Raw genomic sequence first — 23,403 nt, 5'->3', positions numbered from 1 at the left:
AATAGATTGCTTGTCATCCTATTATTCTTTATTTTCAATGCCAAGATGCCTTTGTGACTCAGAATAATTGACCTTGCATAGTAATTTCTGTGCTACATAAAATGCTGCAGCAGTACTTGGCTGGTCAGCACGTGAGTCTTCACTATTGTGTTTTTCTTGTATCAGGTTTACACTGAACACAACCCTGTGCTTATTTCAAATCTGTTCTCCGTGCTGCTTACCTGACTCATTTCTACTGCACTTTCCTTTGAACAAAAACAATGGATTGGAAATACAGTGTTGGTGTTTAAAGAGAATAATGAGAGATTTTTAGCTGCAGTTCATGAGAAAAAGTAGTTTAACATTTGGAGAGTTTGGGCTGGTTGGTGGAGGGAGGGTGGTGTCTGAACCTGCTACTAATTCCATTTTTAGGAAATGCCAAATGTCAGTAAAGCGAATCTCAAGAATTAAAACTTGATAATGTGCAATCTTACATTTATGGTATGAGGAGAGGTCATACTCTAATGGTGTATCCTAACACATGTAGTAACTGTTTAGTGTATGGAATTAGTAAATTCTGCTGTTCTGTAAAGATAAAGCCTATATCTGTCCATTAAGTTGGGTCAGCTTAGATTTATTTAATAGCTTGTCAAAGTTTGGTGATGAGATTTCCTGGTTATCCTGTATCTTCTAAAATCATGTGGTGGTTCTGTCATTTAACCTCCTCTGAGCACAAAGAAATGTATTTTCGAGTAAAAGTGAGTTTGTTCTTGTGCTGGAATTTCTTTTTAACTGGAAGGAGGATTATAATCCAATAATGGAAAGTTTATTGACCTAGCTATTATTTATAAGTAAAGAAGTGCTCTTTATTTTTTCTTCCTTCATACTTGTTGAAATGTTGAAAAATGGGTGATACCTTTCTGAACCATATTTCTGGGAGGAGGGATAGAAAGCAATGAGTTTCCTGTAGTTGTACATAGATCAAATCTAACCTAATGGACAGCACTTACGACTTTGTTGAATAGAGTTTTTAATCCTTTTACTAAACAACTCCCTGAAACTTTCTTTTCTTCTGCTTAGGCATTGGAGAGAAGTATTCAACATGGGAGCCGACCAAGCGAGAGTTAGAATTGCTACGACACAACCCCAAGCGGAGAAAAATAACCACAAACTGCACCATAGGTAAGTTCCAGAAATCCTCTCCAGAGCCAAATTCTCAGTCACTCGTATGCTCAAAATTCTGTGCTGTTTTTCCATAAATATTTTTACCCTGATGTAATTGTAGTGGATTTCTGTAAGCTTTAGGATAACAAAATCAGTTTATTTTATACTACCTGTCTCATGCTGTGGAAGGATATCTTCTCTGTCACGTTCAGGTACTGGTGATGATTCAGCTGTGTAACAGCTACAAAACTTAATCTTTTTTTTTTTTTTACACTGTGCTTGTGAAGAGAAATGACTGATGTTACCTCAGCTCAGCCTTCACCAGAGATCCTGTGCAGGGTATGAAGGGAAATCCTGTAGGTGATGTATCCTTAACCATAGCAGCCTGTTGGTAAATTTGATTTTAGCAGACAGAAGCAGCACAGATGTCTTCCTGCTTCGTGTTCTAACCTCTGAACAGAATTTCTTCGATTGCATATGGACTCTGAAAAGTGATTTGTTCTCCAGCGTGCGTCAAACAGCGGGTTTGAAATCCATCTCAAAGGTTTGATGTTCAGTACTCTGGAGCAAAGAAGTCTCTGAAATGTGGGTGTATCTGCTTATTGCTGGAGAGTATTTGGGTAAAGGCAATGGAAAATTAACAGTTTTCCCAATTTTTTCCCTACTGCCTTTAGGTTGGAGAAATAGGGGGTTAAAATTAGCTTCATGACAAGCTCAAAGTAAGATTAACTGACATTTTACTGTTAAATGCACAGTAATATTTTAATGGTGAAGGTTGGAGATAATGGTTGATGGTACAAAGTTGTTAATGGCGCAAGGTTGGACATGTGACTATAGACATTGAAAATAGGTAACTGTTTAAAATTTTTTTCTCGATTTTAAAGCTAAGTATTGTTTTATGAAAACACATCACGCTTTCAGCACAGTTGCATTTGTCAAAATACACTGAACATACCTGCTAAAACTTTCTAATGTCATTTTTCTAATACAGTAAGTCACACTAAATCCAAAGTATGGGTATATTTATTTGAAAAGAATGGACTGAGAAGCACAGAGTAAGTTGAAAATGTGTCTAAAATAGTAATTCTGAAGAAGGAACCTATGCATTTGCAGTAGTGGGACAGGGGAGACAGCTGGAAAAACATCTGGACTTTGGAAACTTCAAGCAACCTAGGAAAAAATGACGAGGCAAAGATTGCTTGCATCATGTTCACTTTGGGATCTTGTGTTTTCTGAAACCCCAGAGTGTTTTGTAAAGAATGTCACAAATTACTAAAGATAATAGAACTGCGCAGGGGGAGAAGAAGTTTGGTAGAATTTTGAAGGTTAACGTGACCTTTGTGAAGAATTGAAGCACATTTCTGTGTTTCTCTCTCCAGTCTGAAGGAATGCTCTGCCTGCTCTTAAAGGATTGTAAATTTTTCAGGCTGTTTAAAAAAGGGACATGTCTGGTTGCGTGAAATCTCATCCAAGGCTGCCTGGGTGGGGGAGCTCCCGGAACACGGGGACGAGGGAATGACTGATCTCTTCACTTCTGCAGGCGTGCTTTTAAGAATTTCTCCTACTGAGCCCTGGAGCTGCCTGTGTGCTGAGATTTAGAAAGAGGGGGGGGGAAAAAAAAATCAAAGCACCCAGGAGACATAATGCAGTTTTGGGCTGCAGTTGAAAGCAGACGACTTGCTTTCTTTCACAAAAATGCGTTGGGGGTTTAGCTGAAGGAAGAAAAGACCTGCCATTGTCCTTGAGCCTTTTCTCTCCATCTAACCTGCTGCTAAATATAAATCTGCTTCCAAGTCTTTTTGCCTTCCCTTCCCTCACGTTGACTTGTCTGTTTGCAGTTTCAGATCAGTGAAGAGCCCTATTTGCAGACTGAAATGCTGCAATTAGCTGGACATTCTCATTTCTCACTTTTTCTAATACTCCATTCTTTTGACATGCAGTTTTTCTCAATCCCACAGCAGATATTAGTGAATCCAGTTTATCTTCAGAGGTAGGTAAATGGCTCAGAGAATAGTCATCATGTCCAGTTTTATTGGTTCTGAAAATGAAGATGATGTTGATAACCATCTCTGCACATCTGTTGAGCACTTCTGTTTACACAAGAGTCTGTTAAAACATAACCAGCTGCCTTTTATGTGCAAAATGCTCTTTACAAAACTGTTTTTAGAGAAAGGCCAGGGGTGTCTGTGGCTTTCTGTCCTACCCCCAACACCTGTTTTGGCATTGGTGTAAGACAAGTGTATCAGTGTTATAGCTAAAATATTCAGGATGGTACTCTGAAACCTGGATGGGTATGGCCTGGAAAGGATGTACATAACTTGCATGTGAAGGACTTGCATATGATTTTGAGCCCTAATAATAAAATACATTAAATGTGATGATATTCATATCTAGAACACGCTTAGGTGGTAAAATATGTTTTGTTGTGGTTGCCTGTTATATCTGTTACTTGCATGACACTCATTTAGGTGGATGTTTTACTCTACAGCTGAACATTCTCAGTACACAAATGGAAATTTTATCCCAGTTTTGTAGCAATCTCACAGTGCTGCTTAAACAGCTGGATGTGTCTGCTGCTTTTTGAGCTGTTTGAACCTTTATACAGCTGCAGGATCCTTTTGTCTTTCATCAGCACCATGAATTAAAACTGAAGAATACTCAGACATGAGATGAATATCTTATAATGGAGGCTTGAACTGGTAGTTCCTTAGAAAAAAACACTGCAAAACTCATAGCTTTTGATTTTTCTACTTGAGGGACAATTTGAAACCCATTGAAGAAGGAACTTCTTGTTCATATCCTCGAAAAAAATGAAACCCCAAACTAAAATCTTAACAGATACCCATAAATTTTGCTTGGTTCTCTTTTAAAATGCCATGTGTTTTCATCTCACAGATGCTTTTCCATCTCATAGTAGCTTTTTCCAGCTTGTAAAAAGATAGCACAGGTAACTTCCCTTGAATCACTGTTTTACCATTGAGTGAATTGCTTTTGAAATGAGAACTCACACCAGGCACTGCTGCAGGCTGTAGAAACTGTGCTGATTCCACCTTTTGGGATATGAAGGGCTGTTCCCAATGTTCTTGTAAGCATCTTCAAAATGACTTGGAACACACTGTTAACCAAGTGGAAACGTGGAGCTGTCCTACAGACAAAAACACACAATGAGAAATCCTTGCAGTGTGGATTTTACGTGGGACGTTTCATGTTCTGATGTCCCAACAGACTGGAAATTTTATGGAGCTTCTGTATTTCAAGGCATTCAAGAATAATGTAGGATCTGCTCTGACCAGAAATATGCTCTGTGGTAGCAATGCCAGCCCAGGACATTACCGTGCTGATTTTTTCATTGTGCTGCCTCAGCTGTTTTCAGGTGAACCAGATTAGGCTGAAGGGATGGCAAATTGTGGGGAAAGCAGAAATTTCCTAAGTTACTTTACGTTGCTCTCAGCAGCAGGACTGAATCCTGTCCTAGACTATTCAATTCATAGAGAATTTTTATCCATAGAAATGCTCGTTTTAATTTTGGATTGAAGCTGATGTTTCAAGCATCCCGTAAACGCCAAAGCTTTTATATGGAAAAATTAGATAAGACTTAACAATTGTTAATCTGCAATCTAACAGTGTAAAAGAAAAATGTAATTTCTTCAATCTCCTCCTGCCTGTGAAGTGGCTGCCCTCAGCAAGGGAGGGAAGCAACCAAGCCCCAAATGCACAAGCAAATCCTTTGTTATAGGGTTGAACTAGAAGTGATACAATATCTTTTGGGAACTATTTTCCAAGCTCATCTTGCTCTGCTGTCATTAATACCCCCAGCAGATCCGTTCTCCTGAGTACATCAAGTATTAGCTTGGGATCAGCTGGTCCCTGATTAGCATATGAAGTGACTTTGTGGCTAAAGATGGGTATATTAACAATGGGAAGAATTAGACTCCCAATGCACGTGGGTAATTAGCAGGAGCCACCTGGGATTCCCATTTGCAGTGTTGCAAAAAGGCAGAAGAGGGGACAGCCTTTCCAGGAGACTGAGCAAATCCTCTTCAGGAGGAGTGATGGGGTGGGGAGAGGTGGCAGAGCCAGAACTGCCTGGGAGTAGCAGGTGGGTTTTGCAGCTGCAATAATGCTGAGCAGTCTGATGGGACAAAGAGCAGCATGAGTGGAATAAATGTTGCAGCAGAACTCCTGTGTAAAGGTGGCAAGGGAAGAGGAACAGTGGCCTGGAAAATATTTCTGGTTCTCTAGACAAGCTACCAGGAGCATTTTTGCTTTTCTAACTTGGAGGTGTTGAAGGCTGCATTAGTACTTGGGTGTTTTTGTACATGTAGCAGCTTTTGGGTGTACTTTTTCTACTTGAATGGTACCTAAGGTAGCTCAAGTGGAAAAGTGGAATGAAAAACAATGGCTTGGTACAGCACCATACTTTTAGCTGTAGCTTTAAATTAAAATTACTGATTTGTAAGCAGTAATACTTTGATATTTGAAATCATGACTGCATGAAGTGCACCTTGAATAGAAATCTGATTCTTGAATTCTTTTAAACTACTGTGTGACGAAGGAAAGGAAAACCACCTTTAAGACTATTCAGGTGAATGTTTCTTCTGTCACTGTTTTCTACCTACCTTCATAGTTAGAATGGTTGTCTTGTTGGAAAAGTGTTTCCTGAAAGGTTGAAATAGTAAAATCAAAACATGATACTCTTCTATCAGGGAGATCCTTCTGTTCCTGTTTTACCTTGTCATGAGCTCTGACCATTGGGTTGAGTTGTATAATATTTTTCCTAGGTCTAAAATTGATAAACCTGATCATAAAAATAAATTTAAAAATCCCTTTCCTCCCAAAGCTCCCAGGGAATTCTAAGAAAAATTAGAGGGACGTGAATTTTTTAAGAAATCTGAAACATAAACAGTGATTTACTCATGGAGTTTTGTACAGATTTATTTTCAGAAAGTCTTGTTGGACTTTCTAAGCTTTACTCTTTATCAATATAAAATATAAAGGTTTTTTCTGCACAAGGCTTTTTGAGAAGAAATTCCAGGTTGGCTGTTTTAGTTGTTTTTTTTGTGTATTGACTGTCTGAGAGTTTGTCACCTGGTTTTCCAAGGCTGGTGCCAGAAAGCAATTTGCATCACTGCAGTAATGTCACTGTGTGTGGTTTATCTCCACAGCCCTTGATTGAGTTATCTGTGATTTAATTGCTCCTGAGTGAGATTAGGGGCAACCCGGTTATCAGTGAAGTCCCTGCAGCGTTTTCCCTGCTTGGAGTGAGCAAACTTTTGTTGTAGAAACTTTTGTAAGAGAAAAGTCAGTCAGGTTACCTTCCCATCTGAAGAGTTTACTGATTAACAGCACTTCCTCAGAATGCCTGACCCCAGACCAGCTTCACTGAGGAACAAGGGGGGGGTTCTGCTCTTATTATCTCAATATTTGTTTGAATTTTAGGCCCCCTTTCAGAAAGAACATGAGCTGATGTCACTCAGTGTATGAGTTGTTCTGTTGATGTTTTCGTTTCACATCATGGTTTTGCAGGGACATACTCTTTAATGATCATTGAGATCCATACTCTAAAAAGCCTTTCTGATGGGAGTCGTGAGAATTTACCAAGTTTCACTCTCTCATCCTTCCATCTTGATGCTGCTCTTTAAGCAAAGGAACTGGCACTGTACTGCTCTCTAATACCTGCTGCAACTGGGGCACTTTCTTCCATCGAGGACGACATGAGGGATTTTCTCTTCACCCTTTTGTTTGCTTCCCTTTGATTCCAGCCGTGTGGTCCCAGCCTCTCCTGGGCACTCAGGCTGGTTGCAGAGTCTGCTCAGTTCCTAAACTTGGCAGAAAACATGGTGCTTTTTTTTTTTGGTGGTTTTGCAAGAGCTGCCTTCTCCTGTGTTACTGCGCTCGACAAAGGTTCTGACACGTGTGCAAAGCTGGCTTAAAGTAGTAAGGCTTAAAATTAGAGTAAGCCAGAAAGTCAATCTTAAACACAAACCAAACTTTTCAGGCTTTTAGCATCCCATGTGAAGAAGGTAAATTCTTTCAGAAGCTGAAACTCGCAGGGCATGTATTTCAGCTTGTAAAGATTAGTGAAAGAAGGATTCAGATTCCCTTGAGAAAGAACTTTTCCCCCAAGGGTTTAGTCCTGCTGTCAAGTTAAAATGCCCAAACAAGTTGAAGTATAAACCAGTTAACAGCTTTTCTCCAGGGGGTATCAGGCATTAGTAGTGGGATAGTTTGGAAAATAAAATTATATATTCAAGGAAATCACAGCTACTTCTAGCCCTGGTTAGGCCTCATGGTATATTAGGGTTGATATTCTTGCAGTACCATCTGGATTGTTGGAGAAACCACCACAGTAACTTCTGTAGATCAGGAGTGTTCTTAGCAGCTCTTACAAATACGATGCTTTGAGATAGTGGGGTTATTCTTTTTCAGCATCTGTGTACAGAATAAATCTTTTGCCTTGATTCCAGTAAAAAATAACAAAATACCAAAGCAATTTTGAGGAGAAGTTACCTGGAAGCTTGAGATTGGTGGTAGGTTGGCATTGGAACTGCTTTTGCAGTGATACATTATATATGTTCTGGAAGAGATTCTCGGATTCAGGGTCTGCTTGATGGTTTAATTTGTATGGCTCTATGTGGAATAAGTTTAGTTTAAAACAGAATAGCATGCTGAGTAGAACCTTTGGGTGTATTTACTGTCTGAGGAGGAGTGGGTTTTCATACAATTTTAGAATTCTTAGAAAAAAAACCATAAAAATTTTTTACTGTAAAGTTTGTTTGGCATGATTTGTTAGTGGGGAAATAAGACCAAAGAGAGATACCAAAATATAGGCCTGTGTGTAGCTGCAGTAATAGGAAATATTGCAGATGAAGAAATGTTGACATAAGCATCAAAGTTTGTGAAGCTGGAATTCCAATCTCCAGGGATATTTACCTCAGCTAAAACCCCTGCAGACTGCACAAAGTTAAAACTAGTTGTATATGAAATAAGCAGATTGCAGTTGAATTTTTCTGTGATCCTGGAAATTTGCCATTCCTATTACTTGCATAGAAAATACTTTAATTTTGTAACTCTAGGTGGCTCTTGGGGATTGGAGGCAGAGGAAGACACGCTGTGTGAGTTTGCACAATGTGAAATTCCTTAGAAGACGAGGTTCTTGATCCAGGGCTTGGATCACATTCCAAACTTCTAATTCAAACCTGATTTTCCTCCTCTGGACTTCTAAGAAGTGGATCCATGGTTGTTACTGAACCAGACACATCTTTTTTAGTTTACAGACAGTGTTTCAATTTGACTTTCCTAAATTGTGTTCTGCACTTCTTCAGGTGAAATTTCATCACTTGGATCCAGTTGGATAAAAGCACCAAAAAAAAAGCCGTTTTTTTCCTCATAGATGCTGATTTCATGTGTAAAATGTTTGCTGACTCAATTATTTGATTTACCTCTTTCTCCAGTGGTAATTTTTTTCCTGTGCTGTGCTTTCTTCACTAAGTCATTATATAACTTCAGTATGCGGTGAGAAAAGTGGCCTTTTAATGGAAAATGCAGTTGGTGTCAGTGACTTTGTCAGCTTCTGCTTGAGCAGGTTTTTATGGAAATGGGAGTTTTTTTATCAAGGAAAACCCAACAGCACTAGCCAGAATTTCATTCTGGGCCTCTGAGCAAAATACCTTATTTAGAATTTGGTTGTTTCAAACCAAAATGTATCAGGGCATTTCTTTAAATTAGTGCATAACTTAAAGAATAATCACAGCAGTGGGTGCTCACAGGAAAGCAGAGGTGCTAAAAGTGCTCAGCTTCCTGCGTGTGCTGGAACAAAATGCAGACCTTGCCCTCCTTCAGCAGCAAACCCTGAGCTTGGCAGCTCTGTCACCTTTTCTCTTGACCACACCATGCCAAACAATAGGATGTTGCTCTTTTTGTCCATGTCATGTGGAGATCCTCCAAAACACAGAGCCTTTCTTGAATTGGAGGAGATATTTTCATTGTACAGTGGTACAGCCAATGCAAAGTTACTTTCATAATCTCTAAATCAAGAGGCAGATAAGGAAGTTCAGAATTAGCCTTTGTGGCTGCACTGATTATAGTTTAACGTGTGCCTGTCATCTTGTTGCAGACAGAGGCATGTCCTGAGCATGAGAAGGTTTTTGTTCTGTTAAAAAATCGTAGACTCATGGATTGGTTTGGTTTGGGAGGGACCTTAAAGCTCATCTCATTCCAACCCCTGCCACAGGCACGGGCACCTTCCCCTATCTCAGGTTGCTCCAAGCCCCGTCCAACCTGGCCTAGAACACTTCCAGAGATGGGGCAGCCACAGCTTCTCTGGGCAACAATCCTAAAGAAACTTTGATTAACCACTGTATTTTAACCTGATTAACTCGGTGTCACCACAGCAAGCGTGGCATTTTCAACAAGGCCAGTCATCCCCATCTCAGTTTTGTTCTTTTGTGGATCACTTTTGGATTATATTTACTCTGACCTTCCATTCTGCTCTTTCATATCTGCTTCCAGAGTTGGGTTTGTGTGGACAGAAGGTAGATACAGTATATACTGAAAGCAGGAATATGCATAAACAGCATGTGGCGTGGTTTGTGTGTTGTGGATTGTTGGACGAGCTCCGTGCCAGTTCATCAACAATAATTTGTGCATATTAATATATTTGGATGCATTTAATTTTCACTGGCGGTTAGCCTGCTCCTTAAGTTATTAATTTGTGAAATCTGTTTTCAGGAAGGGGGGAAAACTTGTCGGCAGCATATGGTGTGATATTGGGGGGAAAGGACGGCAGCGGGTGTGAATTTTATTTTGTCAGTTTGGTGGGAGTACCTCTTGTTCCTTACGGGTGCCATCTGCACAGGGCTCTCGCTGCAAGCCTTGTGCTTCTGTGCAGAGCACACAAGAGCTCGCTGAGCTTTTAAGTTTGGCTGCTTTGGGGGAGGGAAAAGAGAATATTTTATTCCGTGCCACCTTTTGAAGTGTCTTATTTTGTATAAAGGCGCTTCTTTGCCATTTGAAAACACCCTGAAGGGGTCTGCAGGTTAACTGGCTTTTAAAGGCCGGTGGCATAATGCTCCAGATCGATCATTCAGGTGCTTTGACAAACACAGTTGCTGTTCTTTGCCTGCTGCTGGTATTTTTTTTGATGTTGGATGTCTTATGTCTGCTCTCCCTGACCTTCCAGCAGTTATGAGATTAATCATTAGTTTCATGCTCTGGTTCTTAGGACTTTTATGTCCTGAACTTTGCTTTGTGTAGGGTGTGTGAGACAGGGCAGCTCCTGGTTACCTGGTTACCTGGTTGCTTTAGGAGCTTCTCCATAACTTTATTCAACTTGAAATTCATTCAGCTCTGTGTATCTGAGTGGTTGATCAGCACCACAGTTGTGAGGGCTCTGGTTTCGCTGGTAATTAAGGCATTTTGTGCAGTGCATACAGCTGTGTGTGATATCTCATGTTTTCTGCTGTGCAGAAATAGGTGCCTTTCTGTTTCCCAAGCTCTTGATGTGGCTGACATGTTTCCACATCTCTAGTTGAAGGGGTCCCTGCCCATGGTAGAGGTTGGAACTAGGTGATCTTTAAGGTCCCTTCCAACCCAAACCATTCCAGGATTCTGTGATTCTGTCTTTCTCCTCCAGCCAATTGATCCTTATATGTTACAGGGATCAGATAATGCTTTGATATTTAATAATAGATGTGATCATGTCCAGTGCCATATATAAAAGAAGTTTTCTTCTCTTGCTTGTTCTGAAAACTTGAGCTCCAGACTGTGTGTGTGCATTCCCCAGTGTTCACTCACTGCTCAGATTTCCTGATAGAGTTGCAGCAGGTTGAAGCACAACAGGCAAAATTTCTTCAGTGGGTCTTGATACACCAAGATACGAATTCAGAGAAATTTGGTACAAGTTCTGCTGCAGAACTTAATGTCTTTTTCAGCCTTTCTCATTTCAGCTGAGAGAATCAAAAAGAGAAATGCTTGCTGTGGATGATTACATGCTGTAAAGCTCTGGCTTTGAGAACATGCTGCATTGGTTTCTTCTTGAGACACTTGAGAGAGAAAAACAATTTAGCGATGCAGATGGTCAGTAAAAATGCTGAAATGTGAAATTACAGATATAAAACCTAACACTTTTCATATTCTTGAAGAAAAAAGGCCTTTATTTGCAGAGTACTCCTGGGCCCTTTTCTTGCAAGGTGACTTACCAAAATGTTCTAAACTATTCTTGCACTATGCAGAGATCCTGCTTTAACTCCCCATTCCCTCTCCCCCACATTTATTTTCAACTGAAGCTTGCTGTGGGAGACAGTAAATTCATATAGATAGAGAAAACCAGTGATACCCCAGTATCTTCTGCAAGTTGTCTCCTCCCTCATTTTAGGAGCTTTTGTAAAGCTATTGCTGTTTGAAGTATTATATTTATTGTAATTCAGAAGTCTGACATTAGTAGTAGAGGAGCTTATCTGTGGATTTTATTGTGTCTGTGTATATTCTGTACTGATATTGTTGCAGTTCTTAAACTCTGCCTTACTTTGTTTACGTAGATGAGTCTGGAACACTTCAGAATACAAGAGCATCATGGAATATTGCAGGATCTCATCACTGGAGAGTTTTAAGAACAATTCAGGGAAACATTTGTCAGGAATAATATAGGTAGTGTTAATTTTGCTTTGAGGTAGAGGGTTAGACCAGGTGACTTCTCAAGATCTTCTGTAGCTGTTTCCTGTGATTTTAGTAGAAAATTCAACATACTTTTCAGTGGTTTGGTCAAACCCCCTCACTTTTGTTTTGGAAGCATGTTTTTTAATTTAAATTCAGAGGGAAGAGGCACTTGTAGTCCCTTGTATTGCTTGAAACAGATCCTCTATTTACATGGGCCATATGAAAAATTAACCTTAGAGGTTTGTTTGTTTGTATTGCCAGATATTTTAGGAATGCTGACTCATTTTACCAGGCTGAGGGTGTGCACAAAGGAGCCAATTACCACCAAATCAGAAGGAGGAGAACTTAAAGGACATCAAGTGCTCCTGCCTCATCTGTGTGCTTGGTCTTAACCCAAGTGTGCAGCCACTGCAAAGTAATGAGAAGCTGTAACCTCACAGCCTGGTTTACTGTGCCCACACCATTCCAGGAGATCACTTGCCTTATTTGAAGTGCTCTGAGCATGGAGAAAAGGAAATAAAAATGAGCCTAACTGGTCAGTACTCCTCCAGGAATCAGGGGGACACGGTGCTTGCACATCACTGAACACACACAGCATCCACAGGTAAATGAAATCATAAAGAACTGTGCCCTAAGGCAAAGAATGGAAACTCTTCTGGGCTTGGAATGGCTCCTGTTCTGGCATCATTAATTTGGGAATTGGCTCAAAGCTGTACATGCTGTAAGTAGAGTATAGAGAGTACTTTGTGTGTCTGGCACACTGTGTACACTCAGGAGTCGTCTGGCTTGGGGTTTGTTTCATCTGTGCAATAATAGTATAAAATGATAAACTTTTTCTGTTTGATCATACTCTGGGTAACTTGTTTGATCTGTTTGCTCCAAGAATGTCACTCTCCCTTAGGTTCTTCCAACAATACGTGTCCAAGTAGGATGTGTGGAAAGGCTCAGCTGTTGCTCTGTGGAAGGATCTGTAGTAAAGCCACCTTTGGTACTCATTGCTTATAGATGTCATTTTCCTCCTAAATCTGGTAAAATTAAGCCTTTCTTGAGTCTCATTTCCATTTGTTGCTGGTTATTTCTATGCCATTCCTAGAAATTCTTTGTTTAAATAAGCTACAAACCTGGATTTCCTATGCTGAACCCTTGGTCCAGTGTTAGGCAGTTGGTTTTAACTGAAGGTGCAGCACAACACAGGGGCCCTGCTGAGCTCCTCCAGAATTGATTTATAACACACTTGAGAGCTGCAAACTGAAATTTTTCTTGACACACACTGGCAGGTATGACACAAAGGAAATGAACTGAAATGACACCAAGGAAATGAACTGAAATACCAGATCCGGGCGATCCCTCAGCATTATCCTGGGACTTTTTTTTGCATTACTCAACGGAGTGAATGATGCATTGAGCCACAAATGCAAAAGCTCATACAGAATTCTTATGTAGTCTAAAAATGGCATTTAGAAGAGTTAGCAGCCCTCATTGTGGCAGCAGATGTTACCTGTTCTCCATCCCTTCCTAAGTGGCAGCAGGGTGGGTAATTTTGGTTTCCAGAGCCATGTGGTAGGAATAGGGATACAGGCATTAGGGCCACGCCTGTTTCACTGCCCAGCCTGTGGCTTTTGGGTACCTGCCTGCTCTGGGAGTTTGTTACAGGACAGGGGAGGAGAGGGGGGTAGTTTTTGAAAGAGGCTGAGAGTTCCTGCAGTTCTGTCACTGTCCGTCTGTCCTGACCCATAGTGAGCTGTGTGAACCTGCTCAGAGGGTCAGAGACTCATTGCTCTGTGCAAGCTGTGAGCTCATCCCCTCAAGGTGAGACTGCTTTTTCTGTCAGACAGGCAGAGTGAACTGTTTCACTCTGGAGTTGGCATCAGATGGGCTTGGCTGTCGTGAGGAAATGCCCTCACCTTCCTGCTTCCAGCTGGTCCATGTGGTTTGGGTCAGTAATACTGGTCTGAATGTGTGAGCAGTCACAGGGTGAAAAAGTGGAAGGGGTGTCACACACCTCCCCTGAGTCAGGGTCACAGAGCTGCCTTTGGAACCACTCCAACAACTGGGAGTCCCAAACTCCCTTATTGCAATGTTTTCTAACTGTGAGACAATTATATTTAATATCTAATTAAATTTTACTTCTTGTGAGCTCAGTCTTTTTTTATTATAGCTTTGGTAGGTCACAAGAGTTAATTACAGTCCTCTTTGCTATGGCCTGTAAAATACTTGAAATTTGTCAGCCTGGCTGTTCCTCCACCAGCATTATCTGATTTTAATTAATTAACTCAACCAGTGGGTTCTTCAGTTGTTTCTCCAGTCTCAGATATTAACTCCATGCAAATTTTCGTTCATGTTCTTGATTTCTCACCAGTTTGCTTAGATTTCTTTTTAAAATGGGTCCTCAATTCCAGACATCATCCAGCTAAGATTTACCTGTCACCAGAGCAGAATAATGACCTCCAGGCTTTCTCCTATTCCTGTTAAGTTTCAAAATGCTGTTTGTCTCTGAACCACAGCTCAAGATTAAGTTGTCTAGGCTGAGTTGCTGTAGCCATTGCTCTTTTTTTTTTGTGTTTGTCCACTTAATTTTTCTTGTTTCCTACTTCACAATTGTTCTTATTGAGTTTAATTGATTTCAGATAGTTTCTCCCCTTTAACAAGTTGCTCTTGAATTATTGTTTTGTCTTCCAATTACGTTTGCACTGTCTTGATGTGGTTTGTCCCTTCTCTGAGTGTATGTTGTGTGATGTCACCGAGCTATTGAATAAAAATAGCGAATACAATCAATTCCCTGTTAACTAAGAGGGGTGGGGACAAACTAAATGCTGGAAAAACATTATTGGTGTCTCAGTAAGTGCTGTTGTTTTCATTGTGGTGTGGATGAACTAGATCCTCCTCATAGACATGCTAGAAAATGTGTTCATCTCTGCTGCTGAACCACTACAAACATCCTTGTGCGTTTATCCTGACAAACTAATGTAGGTGGGTTCTTGCTGAGTGGTAACTTTTCATGGATTTATGAATAAATTTTTATGGAGAAAAAGAACAAAATCATTGACTTTTGAATGGGAATCTTAACACAACATAAAGGTTAAATCTGGAAAGTCTCCTATGAATGCTGAGGTCACTCCAGAACTGCCCAGCTGCACACAAATATGCCAGAAACTACCAAAAAAAAAAGAGTTCAAGTTTCCATGTGAACCTGAATAAAGTACTTAAACATGCTTTTAAGTGTTGGATTTAAGTCAAAACACTTAAGGAGAGATTTTTCTTACAGACAGCAAAACTGGGAAATGTGAACTGCCGTGTTGTTTTGGAATTTTTTGAACCATTTTAAAATCTGAAGGGTGGGGGATTAACTTTTTGAGAAAAGCAAAAACCACTGTTGCTCAGGAGTGAGTACCTTAAGAAAAACAAGCATCTAGTTAAGGTTCCAGTGTGCATTCAGTGCATGGACTATATTTCCCCTTTTTTGTTTGTTTTGGTTTGATTTTTTTTTGTTTTGTTTTGTTTTGAGTTCTCACTTACCAGCTCTAAAGCAAATTGTGCTGAGTCATTTCTTTAAATGGACTGACCAACCCGTGTTTGCCTCAGGGTAAAGTTGTGTTAATAGTTAAACAGGTCAGTAATGAGGATGAATTCCACTTACTCTGCACAGCAGTGACATACCAAGAGTGAGAACTTTTGGGTTTTGATGATTCATCCATATAAATAGTCCTTGTCTTCTGGTGCTGATGATACATACAGGAGGAATAATGACTATATATTCAGTTTCTTTCCATAGTTAATGGTTTTGCTGTTTATGTGTCATATTCTTCCCTCCTGTGTAGCAGCTTCTGGACTCCAGGATTGCAACTGGAAACAAACTCGAGGACAGTTTCCTTTTGTGCACATAAGCAAATTTTTTGCTGTTGAGCAATCTGTTACTTCAGTAGTAATGGAAAAAAAAATTCAGTGATCCAGAGTCCTTATGCTAGAAATTGGAAAGTTAAAGATGGGATTTCATTTAGAATGCAAATATTTATTTTCCTGTGATTTTTTTTTTCTTCCAGAAAGCCCTTTCTGATGTCATTGCCTTTCTGTTATGTAGGCGTTGCTAAACTCATAGTTTTTGGTGCAGTGCATAATGCAGTGTGTCTAAGATAGTCCTATAATTTATTTTCTCTCTGTTAACAGGAGTTGTTCCTCATAGTCTTATGCTGGCTGGTTCTGTTCTCAGTGTTTATTATCAGGGTTTCTGAATGGAAGGGGCTGGCTTTTATTTGATTCCTGTCAGTGCCAAATGAAAATATTTGTGAAAACCGAAAAAAAGAAATCCAAATTTGTGTAACAATATTAGCTAAATTCAATGTCCTCTCTCATCCTCCCAAAACTTCAGGATTCAGTGGTCTGTGAATCTTGATGCACACACACGTAAACAGGATATTTAATAGGTATTTTTAGGTAATGGAATGATACAGTGAAATATTTATATTAATACATAAGACACATAGAAGATAAGATATATAGAAAAATTGAAAATTTATCCCAGATCTCTTCTTATAAGCTAAAAAATGCTGCTCTAGAACTCTGTTCTGACCTGTGACTTGGCTTAAAAGTTAAAAAGGGCAGAAGAGTGAGCGAAACTCTCCAGGTTGTGCCTGTTGGTGATGGAATAGCTTGGGAGTGGGAGGTGAGTGGGTGGGAGCTACAGCTCAGGAAAGGGGGCTTGTTTCAGAAGGGATTTGCAGTGATTCAAACAGCAGTGACTGACCTGACAGCCCTGAATAGCTGAAGAGGAGTCAAGTCAGAAGAATAAACACAGGGGAACTTGAGCACATTTTCACCTGGTTCAGCAGTAACTCAGAGAGGAAAGATTATTGCCCTGAGTGTTCATCCTAATTTCTTTGGTCTGTAATGTAATCCCTTCCTTGTTCTTGCTGTCAAAACTACTCTGTTGAAAAATGATTTACTGCTTTACCAATGTGAATCAATGAATTAGTTTGGAGGACATTTTTTCAAGCAGTTGCCTCTCAGTTTACCTGCTGGGGATCCTTAAATCCCAAGGAAGGGGTGGTATAAGCAGTATATGGTTGTAACCTCCTTGTGCTGATCCACTGCAGGACAGAGCAGGCTGCCCTTGGGAACTTGGGAAGGGGGTTTCAGTGGGAAGTGGAAGTGATGAGCCTGTGAGGTGAGAGAGGGTCAGGGCAACAAGGAGATGCAATGGCAGGAAGCCTGGAGCTGCATCCTTGGTGTCCTGATCTTGTTGCTCAGCACTGCTCTGGGGGGTGGTCTTCTCACCTTCGTGCTGTTCTTTAATGTCACCGGGTTTGCTGTTGTGGAAGCTCCTGGAACACTTGTGGTTCATTCATTATTTTTATGTATCTGGATCTCACCACATCTTTTTCATTCATTTAACTGAATTGTTTTAGTCTAGTCTTCCAAAGCCACATTTATTTTCCCTTCCTACTCCCTTTTCTTGTTTAGTGAGGAATTTCTCCTCCTCCCTCCTGGATCATTTTCATTTTTATGGTAGATTGCATGTTCTGTGTTTGCTGGAGGTAGATACATTGAATTGTTCAGTTAGTTTTTAAGATCACGTGGTTGAAATGTTTTCATTTAATTTGGCTGTGGCAAAAATTTCTGTAGCTTTTTCTTAAACTGTTGTCAAAATAATTTCATACCTCAGTGTGTTATCATGTAGTTTGTAAAAAATGTTCTGTAAAAAATCTCTGAAAAAAAAATCTCTGAAAAAAACTGTTCTAGTACATTTAACTCAGTATTCCCACTTCTGCAGTTACTGTGGGTTTTAGCCTCTGAGAAAGGATGCTCAGCTGAGGTTGTGTGGAAATAAATTCCCCAAAACTGCATGGTTGGGTTTTTTTTGATCTCATGTGATCACTGGTGTCACGGAATGTGATACATTTTCCTGTGTGGACTTGTAATTTCACATATCTGCATACTGCTGCTTTCTGAAATGAGTATTTTTGTATTATTATTTCAAAAGGGATTATCTTTTCAGAATAATTGCTGTCACTAACCCCATTAGCAAAACTGCTGCTCCTGGCGTGCAGGTGGAACAGAAATGTGTTGTTCTGACTGGGCCAGTGTTTGTAACAGATCCATTCTGGTCATGTGTGGTGTGTTCTGCACCTGAAACTTGAGAGCTGAGGGAGAATTTGGGTTTAGTTTTAGGTGCTAGGAAAGTAGGGCAGTTCTCTCTTGAAATACATTTTCAGAAAGATGCTCTTAGATGGTGTTGCCAATTCCTGTTGGATGAACATAGGATGAAAACCCAAAATTATTCCAGAAATCATCATTGCTCTGCTACACTGTTTGCTTCCAAGGGTTATGTTGAACTCTCTCTAAATATTTCAGTGAGCTCTTCCTCAGCTTGCACTGACTTGTGATACTGTCTGATGGAGCTGCAGGGAAACATCAACACCAGATGGGGGACTGGGAGGACTGGGGGTAGGAGACAAAAATTGCTCTAAGGTGTTGCCAACCTGTCCTGAATGTATAAAGGATCTCAAACTGGCTGTTCTTCGGTGCATCTGAATGATCTCCTGATTGTCTCACCAAGGTGAATTATATAGTGACCAATGTTCTTGCTTCCAGAACCTTCATTCAAATAAATCACAGGTTTCTGTGTGGTAACATTTGTTCAGACTGGTTTGTTTGGTGTCTTTCCTACCCCAGCACGAAGCCTGGGTTTAGAGACAAACAGAACCTCTCCCAAGAGGGCAAGATTGGGTTTACTGTATTTTGTATTCATGTGTGGTCCTCTCATTTCCCTGCTTCCCCACCTTTAATAGCTGTACAGTTGCATTTCACAGAGAAGTGGAATTTCCTTATCTTGTCTTGGATTTTTCATCTCTCCTGCGTGGGTGGACTGGCAGAACCAGTGTTCTGGATCTCCCCGTGTCCCAACAAGCCTTGTTACCCAGTCCTGCAGATCTGTTCCTTTGAGCATTGGGAAGAACAGAACCATTACTGGAAGAAGATGGAAGAACTGAAGCTGACCAAGGTAAGCCAGCTGCTTAGAACCCAGTCTTGAGACTAAATGTATGAAGAATTTCCCAGGTGAATTCTTCCCTGTGCTCAGGGCATTGCAGAAGTAGATTTCTTGCTCGTGTGCTTAAGCCCTGCCAGCCCAGCTCGTGACAGAACAAGAGCAGTGGCTGTACTCCATGTGTTATGATTAAAGGAAATTTAATTTATTCCGATATTTACATTTACATCAGCAAGGTTCAGAAGTAAAACTGCTTTTCTGGTAACTGCTTACCACAAGGACACACATCTGCGTGTAGAATATATTAAGAATCTCACTGGTTCCTTTTGCTCATTTCAGAAACAGTTTGTAGGAAGCAGAAATAAAGATAATGCTATGAAGCACAGCAGAACTTTGCAAAATACCAGAGCTTTATTGTTACTAGAGGTTGGATCCTGTTGGCAATTCCTAGACAGTCACTCCTCTCTACAAATACTGTCCACTGATTAGATGCTGCTGGAGACCACTGCTGGTGCTGGCAGAAGTGAACTGCTGCATGTGAGGTTTTGGCAGACTTTTTTTTCCTGTTGATTTATGACCCACATGTTGCAATGCTTGACTATTGCAGCTGAACATTGCCAGGCTTTATTAATGGGCAGGGAATAGGTGTGGCAGGCACAAATCTTTTCAATTCTTAATGTATTATTGACCAGAATGCTGTATAGGCTTAAATTTTTAGCTGTTTTTCTTTCCAGTAAAATTCATTTTTTCCCATAAAAGTTAAGCACAACAGGATGTGTTGTTCTGAGTTCTGTCAGCTCTTTTAGTTTAAGTACATCAAATTTTGATAATTTCCAATGTGCTGCAATTAGTTACTCAGTACCTGGGCTGTAGTTCAGTGCCTTGTACCTGTTTTATTTCAAACATCAGTTTGAGACAGTATAGCAGCTGCAGTCATTGCTCCCACAAGGATAAGATTGATGTGTGCTCCTTTTACTTTTTCCCATTTCAACCAAGTAAGTTCTCATGTTTTGCTACAAATCACCACTTTCTGATTTTTATGAGGGTTTGGAGTATTCACGTTTCAGCCTTGTCTGTTTTGCAGGTTGCTTTGTCTCGATTCACTCAAGTGAAGTCATAGCACATGAATCACTCCATTTAGATCCATGAAAAGCTGACACCAAGCAAGTAGAGTAATCCAAGAGCCTTCTGAGTTTGACACCTGTAACTTGTCTTCTGGTGGCAACTTTGAGGAAGATTTCATTCTTGTGGTCACAGGGAAAGACGGTCCAGCCACAGGCATGTAATAAATGATGCTTAATAAATGATTCCAAAAAGCTGCCTTTATGTGTTTGCTTTTGTGACTGCTCTATTAGCTACCAAAAAGAAAAGTTCTAGGGTGAATCTCTAGATTTACTTCTGGTTTTCCACTAGTTTTCTGTGCTGAACAGGCTGACTTTGAAATCTGGTTCTAACCAGAGGGAGAAATAGGGAGAGACTCTTCTGCTTCCCGAAATACCCTGCATGTGAGGGAGCCTTCCAGCCTTCTGTGTGCACAGCCTGTGATTTAAATAAAACCACTCAATTTTAAATGGCAAAAAAAAACAGGGGAGAGGTAGGCAAGAGGTACCGACCAAACGTTTCTCCACTCGCACAGCACGAACACCCTCCTGTTGAGACGTTGTTTGCAGAGACCAGACTGGGCACTGAAATAGGATTGTGTACCAAGCTGAAGCCTCACACCATATTTCAAGCTGCTCCAACAAATTAACTATTTAACACTCTGCTAATGTTGTGCACACACTTATTGCCTCCCAGCATGAAAATAAAGCGAATAATTGCAATAAGCTGCTGCCCAGTAGAAGTCACTGTAATATAATGAGAAACTTTGTCCTGAGAGTAAACAGAAGGAACAGGAAGCTGTGGGGAGGAGGTCGATGTTGCATTAGAGCAGGAAAAAAAATTTAGGAGTGCTCTGTGTCCGTGCCTTCAGCTCAGTGAGCAGTTCAAGCTGATGTAGTGCTGATTCCTCTCGGTAACGTAGCAACTGAACCACACCTCCTCCTGCTGCAGGATGCTAAAGAGCCCTTTGAGCACTATCTGCTGTACTGCAAGGGAACTGCACCAGTTCTAATTACCACAGCACTGTCAGCTGATAATTTTTTTTTTTCCCCTCTTGGAACTACAAGGAAATTCATAATTCTCTGTCAAGTAATCCTGTTTTTTCTTTCAGTGTTTCTGTAGTAATCCTATTTATATTGCAGGAGAGGACTATGTTAATTTTAAATCAATACCAGAATTGTATCTATTGGTGCATTTTATCTCATTTCAAAGTAAGTTTTTGATTAAAAATAAGCATTCTTGTCCACCTGATGCTCTTCTTGTTTAGCACTCCTGTATGGTATTATGTTAACATTTTGGAAGAATACTCAAGGATTTGAGCATGTTTTTCTTCTCACTTAGACTTTGCAAATGACTGAAAAGCTTTCCCCACTCCTAACCTCTCTTCTGTTGTGCAACAAAAGAGCTTTCCTTTAAGCATCTTGGTTTCCAAGCACAAGAAATCATCTCTGGGCATTACTGAGCATTGACTTAAGGTGTGATGAATCCTCTTATGCCAACTTGAATTTTTTGATGTCTGTTGTAGATTAATGTTTAATTTACCTAAAACGAGTGTGGAATTAGTGTTGTTCAGATTTTTCTCTTTTAAGGTGGTTTTATTCCAATCTTGGGTTTTATACAAAAAAAAATAAAATCTTCTGAGTCTGCATTGGATGTCACGGCCTGACTCTGTTTGTCAGGGCTGTTCCCTTTGCTGCCTGTCTTAGAAAGATGATTATTGCATTATAATACTATAAAAACCTTATTCTGGCTTCGTGACCTGCATGAGGGAAAGCCTTTTTAAACCATCTGAAAACTTACTTATTGATTTATTTAAATGTATTGTTTTCTTACTGTAGTGACTTACCAGCTGTTGTCGTTGCACTTCGGTATCAGCTCGGGGAGGGACATGTTTTGGTGACATGTAGCAAAACTGCCATTGCAAAATAATGCTATTGGTGGTGGTGTACTGCGGGGTTTCCTTATTTCTGAGAATTTAAGAAACAAATCCTAGTGTAGTTCAGAAAGCTTCTGCAGCTCCTCATGACTTGAGTACAACAAAACCAATAGCCTCCCTAAACCAGTCTAAAACTGTACTTGGAGCTGTGCATCTACAGCAAAGCTGTGGCAATATTGTGAAAACTATATAAAAATGCAAATACACCATTTTGTTTCCTCGATAATGCTTATGCATCCCCTCCCCCTTTTCTGTCTTTATAGGTCTACGAGGGCTAATCAATCTTGGGAACACATGTTTTATGAACTGTATTGTCCAGGCACTTACCCACACTCCACTGCTGCGAGATTTCTTCCTCTCCGACAGGCACAAATGTGAAATGCAAAGCCCCAGCTCATGTCTGGTCTGTGAAATGTCTACACTCTTTCAGGAGGTGAGTGTTGTTTGCCACAAAGCATCACCATTGTGTTCTATTTGGAAATATAAAGGAAAGGCAAGTCCACGTTTCCCCTCAAGGTGTAGCAAAACAGAGCAGTAAAGATTGAGACCCTACTGTCAATAATACCCAGCTGCTGAAAAGGAAACTAATGGCCTTTCATGGCCTATTCTGAAGTCACCCTTGTTTAGGCAAAGGTGGTTTTGGAAATAATTACAGTGCTGCCTGCCCTTCTAAGACTGATCTGCGAGGCTTTAGTCTTAAAACTGAATGTGTGCTTTAATTAAAGGTGCAAGTTGTAACTGGAAAATATGTCACGGGCTCTTTGGGTGATAATGGGAGTGAGAATAAAGCAGTAGTATATAGCCTCGTGGTTTAAGGCACTGGATTATGTAGGTCTGTATGAATATTTTAAAGATCTCGATTCAGTGCTTTCTCACAGGCAGAAACATCTTTGCTGTCACCTCTTCCGTGCAAACCCAGTAATGGCCAGGAAGGAGGTGTAGAAAAGTGAATGTGTTGCTGTAATTTGTGTTTTCCCTGTACAAGCTGCTCTTCTTTCCCTTTCCCACCCAGGTGACTGGCTTTGTAGTGTGTCTTTTTCTGTAGGTCTGGTCTGTGCTGTATGAGACAAGGCCCAGGCTTTTCCTTAATAAAACAGTCGAAGAGCTTTATTAACTCTCTTAATTCCCCATTAGCAATATAAGGATTGTGGCTACATGTGGGCTTCTAGCTTTAAAATGTCTTTAAAAGCAAACAAATTCAGTTCTGTGCCTTTCCCTCAGTGATAGATCTGCTTTATTGGTAAGTAAAAATAAAACCAAACAAAAAACCAAACAAAAAAATGCTGTAGTACGTGCTGTCATGCAGTATTTAGGATTCTGGAGCTGTTTGTACACAGAGCAGGTTTTCTGTGTATGTGCTGTCATGGAAATTTGTTCTAACAACCTAAACCAACCTAAAATAGCTTTACCTTTATCTTGTGATTTTCAATTTGTTTTTACTCCTGTGCCTTTTTCACCAGAGATGATTCTTTTTGGTCACTGCAGGTGAGTTAAACACACATGGAAGGTAAAGCCCCCCCTTAGCTGTTCAAGTAGAAAGTTCTTTTCTGCTCATACTCAGCACTGCAGGGAATTTGCAACATTT

The 23,403-nt window shown here is 40.3% G+C and overlaps 1 protein-coding gene across 3 annotated transcripts in view; it reads left to right on the top strand.

Annotated features, from left to right (window-relative positions):
• USP22 (ubiquitin specific peptidase 22) overlaps positions 1-23,403 on the top strand; it is a 96,807-nt gene that overhangs the window by 49,549 nt on the left and 23,855 nt on the right. For all 3 annotated transcript variants that reach the window (XM_027683558.1, XM_027683557.1, XM_027683559.1), the window contains 2 exons: positions 1,060-1,161; positions 22,082-22,251. In XM_027683558.1, coding sequence (XP_027539359.1) covers positions 1,060-1,161; positions 22,082-22,251 — 272 coding nt within the window. The remainder of the gene's footprint in view (positions 1-1,059; positions 1,162-22,081; positions 22,252-23,403) is intronic.

Source organism: Neopelma chrysocephalum, unplaced genomic scaffold, assembly GCF_003984885.1.
Source record: "Neopelma chrysocephalum unplaced genomic scaffold, ASM398488v2 Primary Assembly neopelma1_65, whole genome shotgun sequence".
Classification (NCBI taxonomy): domain Eukaryota; kingdom Metazoa; phylum Chordata; class Aves; order Passeriformes; family Pipridae; genus Neopelma; species Neopelma chrysocephalum.
The sequence above is the reverse complement of the archived record's forward strand: the minus strand, read 5'-3'. Positions and strand labels throughout refer to the sequence as shown.